Below are 13,560 nucleotides of genomic sequence, written 5' to 3' on the forward strand. Positions count from 1 at the left end.
CCCTGCACTCCTCTCCCCTGTTTTATTTTTTTCTTTAGCACACATCACTATATAACATACCATGACAGAGTGTGTCATAATGATTGTTGGCCCCACTAGAACCCAGGACAGGTAATTCTGCTGATTTTGTTCAGGGCTGCACCCTCAGCACACACAGCAGTGTTTGGCACACAGCAGGTACTCAGGAGTGCTGTTTTGCTAGGAAGTTGATATTTTATCACCCAATCACTTTTCTGAAAACTTTTTTTTCCCTGAGAATTTTTGAAGCTTCTTCCAGCAAGGCAAGGAAGAGAAGTGCCAATTTCTCTGTACCTTCAACTCTACTGAATATTTTTACTTTAAAAATCGTTAACAATTTGATGAGAGAAGGAAATGTAAATTGCTTTTCTCTGATTATTAGTGAGATTTACTTTTTTAAAGTGTTTATTGAAATCTCCTTGGTGATCCAGTGGCTGAGATTCCACGTTCGGAATGCAGGGGGCCTGGGTTTGATCCCTGCTCAGGGAATCTAGATCCCACACTAAAGTTGCAACTAAAGATCCTGCATGCTGCAATGAAGACCCAGCACAGCCAAATAAATAAATACTTAAAAAAAACCCCAAAGTGTTTATTAGTAACTTAAATCCTTTCTCAGGATTTTGTTCATCTGCTTCACCCATTTTGGGGGTAAAATTTAAATTGGGATAAGAGTAACATAACATGAAATTAACCATTTTAGTGTATGACTCAGTGGCATCTTAGTACATTCACAGTGTTGTGTAACCCTCACCTCTATCGAGTTACAAACATTTTCATCATCCCAAAAGAAAACTCTGTACTCATTAAGTGGTTATTCTCAAGAAGTTTGGGGTTGATTTCTTTGATTAGAAGAAGCTCATCAGAAATCAAAGATAAAATCCCTTTTATATTGGTTGTAAATACTTCCCTTATTGTTTAATCAAAAAATTTTGTCTTTCTTTAAAATGTACAGCTTATAATCAAGTTATTAAGATTTTTCCATTACGATTTTTCCCAGCACTTTTAGCCCTTTCCTATCTTAAGATCAGATAAATATTCACTGTATGTTCTTTGAGTTACTGTATACATTTTTTTCTCAGTGATTTTAATGTATATATTTTTTGAGCAAGATCAAATAACTTTTACTCACCTACAAGATCTCAGTACAATGAAAGTCTTTTTAAAAGCTCTCCTCGCGATTCAATACCTACCCACTTTTGAATATCAAATTATAAAACTAAAAACTTCCAAGGGATTAATGGGATGAAATGAAAGAGTATTTTTTTCTTATTCCTTTCAATTACTGTTCTATACTGAAGCCTTAAAATTATTTTTATAACTTGTTTTAGAATAAGATTATTGATTTTTAAAATAGGAGCTTTTTAGAGGTCAAAGATGACTATTATTTATTGTTCTGTTTTTGTGGTTACAGAGTACATAAAATTACCATTTTAATCATTTTCAAGTGTATGATTCTGTGGCATTAACCATTCACGCTGCTCTGCAACCATCATCCGCCATCCATCTCCAGAAACTTTATCGCCTTCCCAAACTGAAATTGTGCCCCTTACACACTAACTCCCTATTTCTTCTTCCTCCAACTTCTGGCCACCACCATTCTACTTTCCATCAAAAGATTATCTTTGTAAGCAGAATAGTACCAAATCATATTTTTTAAAAAAACTCATTTTTAAACTATATGACTTTAAGAATTTCCTTCTATGAAGGAAACAGTCACCCATTAGATTGAGAGCTGCTTGATAAGTATCCTCAGTACTTAGCATACTGTCTGACATACAACAGACAGGTCTGAGATTTTTGAAAGCTTTATTTTATTTATTTATTTAGGCTGCACCACAAGGCATGTGGGATCTTAGTTCCCTGACTAGGGGTCAGACCTGTGCCCCCTGCAGCGGAAGCTCAGAGTCTTAACCACTGGACTGCCAGGGAAGTCCCTGAAGGAAGAGATTAAAACTAGTTTCTTCTCCTCTCCTACTCTGCTCCATTTTGCTATTTATTTGTGTGTGACATCCTGAGAGAAAACGGGAGGGCCACCTTGAAACAAGGCGACACCCACGTACCTGGATAACATCTGCAGGCTTGTGGATGTGTTCTTTAAAGATCAGGATGGTGGGGGTATAGACATTGACGTTGTATTGCTTTGTCATCTCTTCTGCCCCTCTCAAACCGACATACACATATCCAAATGACAAGTAATCTTTGTATGCGAAAGCAGTCAACTGTTAGAGAGTAACAGAGAAGAAGAAATGAAATTGGTGGCACAGCATCTAAATGTGACTCGTTCTAATCAGTGGGTGGAGAGGAATGCTAGCTTATATGGGCCCACTCAGGCTGCAACACCCTTGTACTCTTGTAGGAATTCTATGGTCCTTTAGGTACAAAAACCATACCAACAAAGCTGAATAACAATTAACTCTGTTTTTCAGATAGAGCAAGATATTCATCTTACTGAGATCTGTACTGGGGGTGAGAGATTTGAGGAATTACCTGTACCCCAACTACTATTTATTTTTTTTAACTGGAGTATAACTGCTTTATAATGTTGTTAGCTGTACAACAGGGTGAATCAGCTGTATGTATACATGATCCCCTCCCTCTCTGACGTCCCTCCGCCCCCCCCCCCGACCCCCCAATTCCACCCCTCCAGGTCATCACAGAGCACTGAGCTGAGTTCCCTGTGCTACACAGCATATTCCCACAAGCCACCTATTTTACACATGGTAGTGTATTTATCTCAGACTTAGTCTCCCAGTTCATCTCACTCTCCCCTTCCCCTGCTATGTCCACCCATCCATTCTCTATGTCTGCGTCTCTACTCCTGCCCTGGAACTAGGTTCATCTGTACCATTTTTCTAGAATCCACATATATGCATTGCTATATATTTGTTTTTCTCTTTCTGACTTATTTCACTCTGTATGACAGACTCTAGGTCCACCCACATCTCTACAACTTGTACCCCAAGGACGTAAGATGGCCGTGACCATGCCAATGGTTAAGCGCTTTCCTCACCCATCTCCTGTCACAGAGATAACCAGAGGTGTGCAAGTACAGTGCAGAGTATCATTCAGAGGGCAGGTTTGGAATCAGGCTGTAAGGGAGTCGATATTCAACCCACTGTAGGGAGACCTGGGGCAGGTTATGCAACCACTATAAGCTTCAGTATTCTGGTCTATAAAATAGGGATCATAATCTGTACCACTGGGTTCTTCCGAAGATTAAATGCTATTGTGTGTGTGGAAAGTGCTAGCACAGTAAGAGCATCAGTAGGTCCTCAATGTATGGTGCTTTAAGGCAAATTTCTGGTCTTTAAACATTTCTCATGGGGTGAGCTATTACTTATAAAAAGGAAAATCACCAAAGTAAGAGGAAACACTTCCCGGGCCCCTAGAGTACCTTGTAGAGCAGTGGTACGGTGGGCATCTGGTCAAACAGGAGGACACGCGGCTTATTCTCTTGCTGCCAGCCAGAGAGGAACCTGACATAATTTTTGTTTGTAACCTTGAATTGAAAAGAGAATGTCAGTTTCAACATTTAATTCTTAACAGTTACATTATAATCCAGTCAGGAGATAATTAAACAGAATCAAGTAAGTGTAAAAGACTGTTTTGTAAAAAAATAAAAAATGCAGGCAACTAATCTTTTTGCCTTCATTTAACTAAAATTAATTAAAAGAACAGAGATATTGTTTCATATTTTCATGTGATCCAACTCTTACAGACTGAAATCATAATCTTTCTGAAATTATTACTGACCATATCATTAAAAATTGAGCTTTTGAAGCTGGCTTGCTTAATTATAGGTGAGTTTTTAGTTTATTAGAAGACAATGAAATAATTGCTCTTTCAAAATGACTTAAATAAAAATAAGTGGGCCCACTCCACCTATATATCACATAATTTCATTCATTGCCATCTGAATTGCTACTTTAAAAAAAGCTTTTTAATTACAGTATAACTGCTTTCCAATGTTGTGTTAGTCTGAATTGATACTTATGTGCTTCCCTGTTTATACCTTAAAATAATCCTGAGAAAACAAAAACATGAGTAAATTACTTTCTAGAAAATTTTTATCATAGGTCAAAGTTTATCTTTCAACTGTGCTCCCAGAATGATCTATATAGAACTTCAATCTGATCATTTCACTCTACTGCTCAGCCTCTTTCAATGGCTCTATCACCTGCAGGCCAAGTCTCTTTAATGGAGACTCTCATGGCGAGATTCCCCTGCTCCTTCCCCATTAACCGCTTTAGCCTGTCCTCTTCCACTCACTAATGACTACTTCATACAAAGCAGGCTATCTCATGTTCCAGACCTCTGTCTGCCTGGAACGCATTCCTTACTTCACTTTCCTCACCTAGCAAACTCACTACAGGGGTCACTTCTGCCAGGAAGCCTTTCTCAAGTCTCTACAATGGACACGCTGCACACAAGATGGAACAGTCACCCATTAGATTGGGAGCTTCTTGAGAAGTATCCTCAGTACTCAGCTTAGTGGCCGACATACAACAGGTATTTGGAAAGGGCTGAGGACCTACCAAGACAGTCCCTCATGGTTTTAGGAGGCAACAGTGTGCTCTGACAATTTCAAGCTAACTCCAACAAATGTTTCTTTTGTGGTTAATGATCCTGGTGGGATAGACTGTGTAAAAATAGGATGGAAACAACTGGGTGTTTAACTCTTCTTGGCACTATTAAATAAAAAATCATTTTCTTTTTAAAAATTTATTTTTTAATTGAAGGATAATTGCTATACAAAATTTTGTTGTTTTTTGCCAAACATCGACATGAATCAGCCACAGGTATACATATGAATCATTTTCAAGTAAAGCAAAGTAAGAATACTGTTCTAACCTAAGAAACTGAGGGAAAATGCTTCTTAAATATAAAAATCATAGTTCCACTTGTATGAACTCCTTGTGCCTAGCTTCTCTAGCTCAGTCTTTTGTTTGTGAAATTTATTCATACTGTTGCATCATATGGGCTTTGAAAGTTCCAAAAATAATATCTGATTTCATGGAATCTAGTGCTTTCAATAGCTAGGATCCTTAAATATATAACCAAATAGAACTTAATTTTGAATACTCTCTTAAGAAAAGTATTTTCAAATGAACAAATGAATGAAGCTGGAAAGAAACTCTTCATTCTATGCTGTGATCTAACTTTTTGTTGAGGAAATAAGATGCACTCTCATTTTAGGATCAGATTCCTGTGACAGGAAGGGAAGGGAAGCTTCCCTGGTGGCTCAGATGGTAAAGAGTCTGCCTGCAGTGCAGGAGACCTGGGTTCTATCCCTGGGACAGAAAGATCCCAAGGAGAAGGAAATGCCAATCCACTCCAGTATTCTTGCCTGGGAAATCCCATGGATGGAGGAGCCAGGCAGACTACAGTCCATGGGTTTGCAAAGAGTCAGACACGACTGAGTGACTTCACTTCCTATGACAGCATCAGTCTTCCCAGTGGTTGTAACAGGGGTAATCCTTTCAGTCTCTCTACTTCACCTATTTCAATTTTCAGCCTCTAGCAGACTTCATTTAAATGATTTAGTCTGAGCAAATAATTAATATGTGTCTTGTCCTGCTCAAAATGAACTCAGGTCTGAGGATGACCACAGGTTGAGTTCAGAGCAGCCAGCAACCCTAGGTGCTCTTAAACTACCTCTAAGCCACATACTTACTTTCTCCACCAAGTTCCCTGGAAGCAGACTCTCTACAAACTGCCGCAGGTTCTCACGGACAACTGCATTGTGGAAGAAGGAGATCTTCCCATTTATGATTCCTAGGATCGAGGGTGTGCTGTGCGCTCCCAGGTGATGGGCTAGGCGTCGCTCGTACCCAGCGTGGACCACGCCAATTCCTACACCTGAAAAATACGAAAGACCTTCATGAAGCCCTTTTATGCCCCCGTGGCAGGTGAAAAAGCGTTGCTAAGTAATTTTCTGGTGTGAAACTGAAATCCTGACTTAGTAGGAGGGGTTATCTTTCCCGACAGACTGTCTAGCATCCCTTCACTGTTAGAATTCTAAATTGGTTCAGTTTTTCTGCAAAGCCATCTGGCAATGTTCAAGAAGAGCTACAAATCTTTTTATCTTTTAGTCTGTTGTTTCTAATTTTGGGAGTAGATCAAGAAGAAATACTTCAAAAGAAAAGAACAACCTGTCCACAATGGTCCTATTCATAAAGGACACCATCTGTAAACAATTCAAGGGTTCATCGACTTGGCAATGGTTGAAAAAACCCTAGAATTTGTTGATAAGCTAGAATCAGTCTTCTCACTCTTCAGAGCATGTCTACCTTTTATTTTATAGAGATGTCATACAGATTCTCGAAGAGAGAGATGAGGTAAAAATCACTCGGCCATATCCCATGTAACTACTGTTAATATTTTGGTATCTGTTTATATCTTTTCTTATATAAATATGTGTGTATGCATGTTTGTATACACATAAAATAAAATGAGATCATCTGATACCTATTTCATTTAGTGTTTGAGTAACTTTTCTTGTCTTTCATTCAAACAATATATTTGGAGGGCTAGATCCTTTGCTAAACATTGAAGATACATTAAATGTTAATAGCCAGTAAATATTCTTTTTTCCCTGGGATGTCTAACAGACTTCTAAGTTTCAAAAACAAACCCCTCATCTTCTTTTTTTTTCCCTCATCTTCTTTCTCAAACCTGTTCCACCCAGGCTTACACCATTTCCATCAATGGTGGTTCCTTCCTACTACTCAGGACTTTTGTCTTAAGAGTCATCTTTGACTCCTCTCATCTCTCACACCCCACATCCAGTCTGTCAGCAAGTACAGTTGGTTCTGTCTTCAAAATACAGTAGGAATTCAACTGTTTTTCTCCACTTGCACTGTACCCTGTCTCTCAGTCATCTTTCTCTCTCTCTCCCAAGCTGCTCTAATAACCTCCTCAATGGGGTCTTGTTTCTCCTTGTCCCCCGACACTGTCTGTCCTCAGTACGGTGGCCAGATGGGCTCTTCTAAAACATAAACAACAGATCATGTCACTCCTCTGCCCAAATCCAGCACCGACTCCCCATTTCACTCAGAATAAAAGTCTTTACCAAGGCTGACAAGACCCTCTGTGATTTGGCCGTTGGCCTCCTTCCTCTCCCACTCCTCACGCTCACTTACTCCAGCCCCTAGTATCCCTGCTCTTCTTGAAACACACTGGCAAGTTCTTGCCTTTGGCTTCAGCGCTGGCTCGTCCTTCTGCCTGGAGGGCGCATATCTGGACATCTGAGTAGCTGACTCCTTCACCAACTGCAAGTCCTTCTCAATGAGGCCAAGCAGCTCCCATGTTGAAAACTGCTCTCCCTACATGCAGGATCCCCTTCAGCCTACTTGGCATGTCTTGAGCCCTTTCCAAGTTAGGCAGCATACCTACACCTTTAAAGATGTTATCACTGTTCACACCAGCAAACCCTGAGTGGTAAGTATTGTCATCTTCATGGATGAGCAAGCTGGCACTTGGAGAGGCTGAGGAAACCTTCCTGGAATCACAGTTAGTGTACAGTAGGACCAAGATTTGAACCGTGGTTCAAAGCTGACCTGCAGCTGACCGCAAAGCCTGGTTCCTTCCTGTCCCCAGTAGGTTCTACCACTAGGTTCTGAATGCTGGAGGGATCAAATTCTTAGAGATGGACTCACCACCAATGACCTTACCAGGGACTGCTATATAGGCCAGAAACCGCCATATTAAACTGATTCTGGAAAATATGCCTTTCCAGTAACCATTCAGAGGGGCTCCCGACCAGACTTTGGGACGAGAATCAGTAATCAGAACGGTGGCTGGTGGGCCCAGAATCAGGACAGGAGATGCAGGCAGTCCTGGGAGAGCAAAGGAAACTGAAGAGATCTTTTGAGATTGCTGTTCACCCCACTCTCCCCTCCGATTTTTCTGAAGGTCATTCTTTCAGCCCCTGCAGGATGCCTGCTCAGTGAGATCTTCCTCTTCTGCTGAATTTTTTTTTGGCTGCATCGTGAAGCATGTGGGATCTTAGTTTCCCAACTAGGAATCATCAAATCCATGTTCCCTGCAGTGGAAGCAAAGAGTCTTAACCACTGGACCACCAGGGAAGTCTTATTGCTTCCTGATTTAAAACTGAAGACTCTCACTCTGGCATTCCTTAGAGCCCAGCCTTTTTTTTTTTTTTAAATTATACTCTACCAACCAGCTGACAGATTGTATATTTTGTTTCTTTGTGTCTGTTCACTAGAATATAAGCTCTATGAACGTAGGGGCTTGGGGCATTTTGTTTACTGCTTTATAATCCTTAGTATCTGGAATAGTTCCTGCCACTTAGTAGTCATTCAGTTTTTTAAAAACAAGTAAATGAATAAAGTATTCAAAGTCAGAACCAGATTAAAATCCCAGCTCTGCTACCCATTAGGTGTGCAATCTTAGGCAAGTCATTTAATGTCTCTGAGCCTCAGTTTCCATATTTGGATAATGAAGACAAATTGTTGTGAGGATTAAATGACACACTGGGTTGGCCAAACAGTTCACTTTGGTTTTTCTACAAGATGTTATGGGAAACCCAAACAAACTTTTTGGTTAAGGCAATATAAAAAAGAACCTAGCCCAGAGCCTGGAATATTGCAGGTGCCTAATTAATTATAACTATTATTATCAAGTATTATTTCATCTAGACCATGTGAAGTCTGATCTAGAGACTGTCTCTCATGTGAGTGGAATTATAACCTCCACAAAACTCTCTCCTTTATGTAGAGTGGGATAAACCATGTCACACTCTCACTCTTTATATCATCTTCCCCACAATGTTCCTATACTCCCATCAATATAGCTTTTTTCTGGCTAAAACAGAATACAAGTGATTGGCTTCATTTCTCTTACTTAAAATTACCACTGAGTTCTTGGGATTACCTACATCACCTTTATTGTAGCCTTTCTCAGCCATAAGGCTATTTCTTTGGATCATTCCTACAAAGCACTTCGATTCTTAACATTATCATCCCATTTCTAAATTCTGGAAGAATGCTACTTCTTTCCTATAGATTAATTATCACATAAATTAGAATAGAATAAAGAATGATACACATTTGATATTTAAAGTTGTGGCATATTTCTTCCTGGAAAGATATTTAAGAATATAACAGGAATTCCAAAATTCTCTGAAGTCCAAATCCTAATCCTTCCCTCGCTCCCCATTCAAGTTGGGAAGGAAGAATCAGAAAAGTCAGCAGCACTGTTTTCTCCCTGAGATTCAGGCTGGGAAATGACTGCGATGACCAGTGGTGACTTAGGGTCTCTGAATCACAGTGCACAACACAGTTTTTATGACACCTCCTCTTGCCTTCAAACTCTCTACACTCCAAAGTTCTGGGTTCATAAAACAAGCTCAGCCGGGCCAACAGAAGTACAGCTCATCTATCCTTATCTTGAGTCAGCATAACCTGGCTGGATGACAAAGACACACCAGTCTCTAGACATATTTGAGTTGCAAATTTAAAAAGAAAGGCAAAGCGTATGTGACTTTTTTCCAGAACCATTTGGTTTTTCTATGGATTGATGTTTCTGGCTAATTTGCAGATCCTGGGGAATTAAAATATAAATACTTTCTCCTCTTTTTGAGTTTTTCAGAGAGTGTTTTTTCCGTAAAGTACTAAAGATCTCTACTCTGAGTCATCAAATTATATTTGCTTTTATTATGCCATCTTAAATATGTATCCCATCTTTTAGGGAAATTCTCTCACCTCCCTCTCTCTTGCATACAGATATTCATCTTTCAACTTTTCCATATGCCTAAAGGGATGGTACAGAGCCAACTGGAAGAACACGACACTGTCAAATCTGGCTAAATACAAATCTGTCAATAAACTACTAAGATGCAAAATGATGTGAAATAACACAAAATCAAGAACATGGAGTTTCAGTAGGAGAAAATAAAAACAAACTTTAACCAGTACCTAAGCAGACCCTTTTCCTACACAAAAGAAGTTGTCATACACTTAGCTCCTTTTAGGAATAACTCCTTGAAAGGGAGAAATTATTCTTTCTTTTAAAATAAAAAGTCTCATGGTGGATAAATACTGCATGATCATCCAAATTGGGTTTCCCTAAAATGACATCTGATTTCAAGACCCCAACTTCCTTGACGCCCTGGTAACTGTCGGCAGCTCCTGGGGGCACTGTGTATGCTGTGGTGATTCAGGTCTGTCTCTTACGTGCGCTTCCTGGGTGTGAGGACTAGGTTTTACTTATTTCTGAGCAGTGCAGCACAGTGGTTAAGAGTGAACTCTGGGGTTAGACTTTTGGGTCCATACCTTAACACTGTGGCTTATGAACAGCGTGACCTCACTTGTTCCTTAACCTTCCTGAGCCTCACTTTCCTCACCTGTAAAATAGGCATAATCATAGTCTCTCTTTCATTGGGTTACTCTGGGAAAAGAGACAATCCAAAGTATTTAGCACAATGCAAAATAAGTAAAATGCTAAAAAACAAACAAGCAAACAAAAAGACTTCTTGGTGTAATATAGTACTTGGTCCACTAAGAAAACAGGTTTTGTTTTGGCTGTGCCATGTGGCTTGCAGGATCTTAGTTCCCTGGCCAGGGACTGAACCTGGGCCTTGGCAGTGAAAGCGCCAAGTCCTAACCACTAAACTGCCAGGGAATTCCCAAGACAAATGTCTTAAATGAGAACATGGAATGAATTCCTTATCATTTTCTTCTTACTCCTATAGTAATGTACTATTCTGTACTTGCATGTGTGAGGCTGGTGAGAATTTCCTGGGTAACTATTTTCTCTTCCCAGTAAGAGTAAGCTCCTCAAGGTCAAGGGCAGAGCTGACTATTTCTGGGCCCTCCTCCACAGCATGGCTGTCTATAAAAGTGGTCTGCTTTCGCACACTAGTTATTACCAAACAACACAACTGTAGATTCCACCTAAATAGCTACAACAGTTCTTCTCTGGGTGGAACTGTTTCATTTCCTTCATTTACTGCAATTCAGGCATTTTATGTTATTTTGAGATAATGTCCAGGCTTCCCTAGACCACAGTTAATCTTTAAGACTGTCTGCTTTTTCTGTCACCTCAGAATAGAAACATTTTCTGCGGTAGCTGTCTTAAAGGATAACACTGCCTTGCTTGGATAGGGAGTGGCCATGGATATTGTTAGGATCTCATCTCAGTATAACCCAACTGTAACCAAGTGGAACTTGAGTGTTAGGAATCTGTAACGACTTTGAATGTTCCAAAAAGGAAAACTAAACTGATCTAATACATTTAGTCAAAACCTGCTTTCTAGGGGACTTGGGAGGTGAAGTGTGGGAACACATTAAATACTCTTAAATATTACTTCTATGAATCTAAATTCATCTTCTTCCATCCTTGTCATTTTGAGTCCTGACTTATTAGGATTATTTGTTGTTCAGTTGCTAAGTCATGTCTGACTCTGCGACCGTGGACTATAGCACGCTATCCTCCACTATCTCCTGAAGTTTGCCCAAATTCATGTCCATTGAGTCAGTGATGCTATCAAACCATCTTATCCTCTGCCACCCCCTTTTTCTTTTGCCTTCAATCCTTCCCCACATTAGGGTCTTTTCAAATGAGTTGGCTCTTCACATCAGGTGGCCAAAGTACTGGAGCTTCAGTTTTACCATCAAGCCTTCAATGAATATTCAGGGTTGATTTCTTTCAGGACTGACTCGTTTGATCTCTAAGCTGTCCAAAGAACTCTCAGGAGTCTTCTCCAGTATCACAATTCAAAAGCATCAATTCTCTGGTGCTCGGCCTTCTTATGTTTCAACTCTCACATCCATACATGACTATTGGAAATATTATAGCTTTTGACTATACGGACCTTTATCGGCAAAGTGATGTCTCTGCTTTTTAATATGCTGTCTAGGTTTGTTGTAGCCTTCCTTCCAAGAAGCAAGCGTTTTTTAATTTCATGATTTAAAATTTTCTAATTTTTAATTAGGATTATAGAGCACAACAATCCCAAAAGATGGCAAGACCTTCAATCATCACAGATTTAAGGATCCTGAAAAGCAGTAGAGCATCATGTTTACTGAGTGAATTACAGAGCCAATCTCCCTGGGTTTGAATCCCAGCTCTGCCATATACCAACTGTGGGACCTTGGAAAAGGTACCAAAATCAGCCAAGTCTCTATAAAAGGAAGATGACAACAGCACCCTCCTCAAAGAGTTGTTTATGAGTTGACACTTACATTAGTGCTTGGCATACAGTAAACTTTCCATAAATACAAGCTATGATTATTATGCTTATATTATTAGTGCCATGTCATCACACTTGGTAGTCCAAACCGCAATCATTACTCAGAACAACTTCTCCCAATTCAACTCTTTCCTGTATCCTCTGCCCACCCAGTAGCTCAAGTGAGAATGCAGAGTCCATTTTGACCTCCTCTCTTTTCCTCAGTTATTACATTCAAATGGTCCCCAGGTGCCAGGTCCTTCTATGATCCTTCCCTTGAAATATCCGATACCTGTTCCCATGACTGAGCTCAAGCCAATGGCTACTGCTTTGCCAGGACTGGTAACCTTGCCGCCTTTATTCTCACCTTCTTTAGTTTGTCCTTCATGCAGCTTGAACAGTTAGCTTTCTAAAGCACAGATCTGATAGGACCATCCTTGGCCCTATTTCATACTATAAAGTAAAGGCCAGCTTCCTTGGCCTGGACTTGAAGGCTTCTTACCACCTGACCCCAGGCTGCTCCTCCTGCTTTCTCCCCTCTCATCTGCACTCAGTCACCCGTCCCTGCTGGCTCTTTGTTTCCCTGCCTGCATGGTTACCTCACGCCTGAATGTTACCCCTCCACTTCCTGTCCAGTCAGGTGGCACTAGTCGTAAAGAATCCGAGCCTGCCCTTGAAGAAGACGCAAGAGACACAGGTTCAATCCCTGGGTTGGGAAGATCCCCTAGAGGAGGAAATGGCACCCCACTCCAGTATGCTTGCCTGAAAAATCCCATGGGCAGAGGAGCCTGGTGGGCTGCAGTTCATGGGGTTATGAAGAGATGGACATGATTAAGTGACTGAGTACACAACTTCTAATCATCTTTCCAAGACTTAGCTAAAAATAAGGAAAAACTCAGTGCTTTATAGTCTGTGAGCTGTAGAAAACTAACATTTAGAAAAGATTTTTTAAAAGGAATTTACAAAATAGGTGCTTTCAAAAACTTAACACTGGTAAACCAGAAAACAGTTAATGAAAAATTCTCTAAAGTTCATTTGTTAAGTATTCAGTATATCTCAGGTACTTAATATAGGCTTTTCTCATTTAATATTTATAACAATCCTGTTGGTTTGACATTATAACTCCATTTTAGGGCTGAAGAAACTGAGGCTAAGTAGTCTGTCCAAGGACACAAAGTGTTATAAATGACACATCTGTGATCTGAAAACTGGTGCATCTGACTCCGAGACATGTGGTCATGACAGTGACCACTGTGCTATGCAGTCTCATGTCATGTAAGTTCACCTGTTGGCTCTGATCTGACTTTGGTGTACATGCATTACCATTCTAAATTATGCAATGGTCCAGT

At 40.1% G+C, this 13,560-nt stretch overlaps 1 protein-coding gene across 3 annotated transcripts in view; it reads right to left on the reverse strand.

Annotated features, from left to right (window-relative positions):
- Window positions 1–13,560, reverse strand: part of DNAJC16 (DnaJ heat shock protein family (Hsp40) member C16) — a 38,967-nt gene that overhangs the window by 14,422 nt on the left and 10,985 nt on the right. For 2 of the 3 annotated variants that reach the window (XM_061160689.1, XM_061160688.1), the window contains exons 5-7: window positions 5,693–5,877; window positions 3,413–3,517; window positions 2,079–2,237 (exon numbers count right to left, since the gene is read on the reverse strand). In XM_061160689.1, the coding sequence (XP_061016672.1) occupies window positions 2,079–2,237; window positions 3,413–3,517; window positions 5,693–5,877 (449 nt within the window). The remainder of the gene's footprint in view (window positions 1–2,078; window positions 2,238–3,412; window positions 3,518–5,692; window positions 5,878–13,560) is intronic. The other variant, XM_061160690.1, reaches the window with a different exon arrangement.

Source organism: Dama dama, chromosome 14 (assembly GCF_033118175.1).
Source record: "Dama dama isolate Ldn47 chromosome 14, ASM3311817v1, whole genome shotgun sequence".
NCBI classification, from domain to species: Eukaryota; Metazoa; Chordata; class Mammalia; order Artiodactyla; family Cervidae; genus Dama; species Dama dama.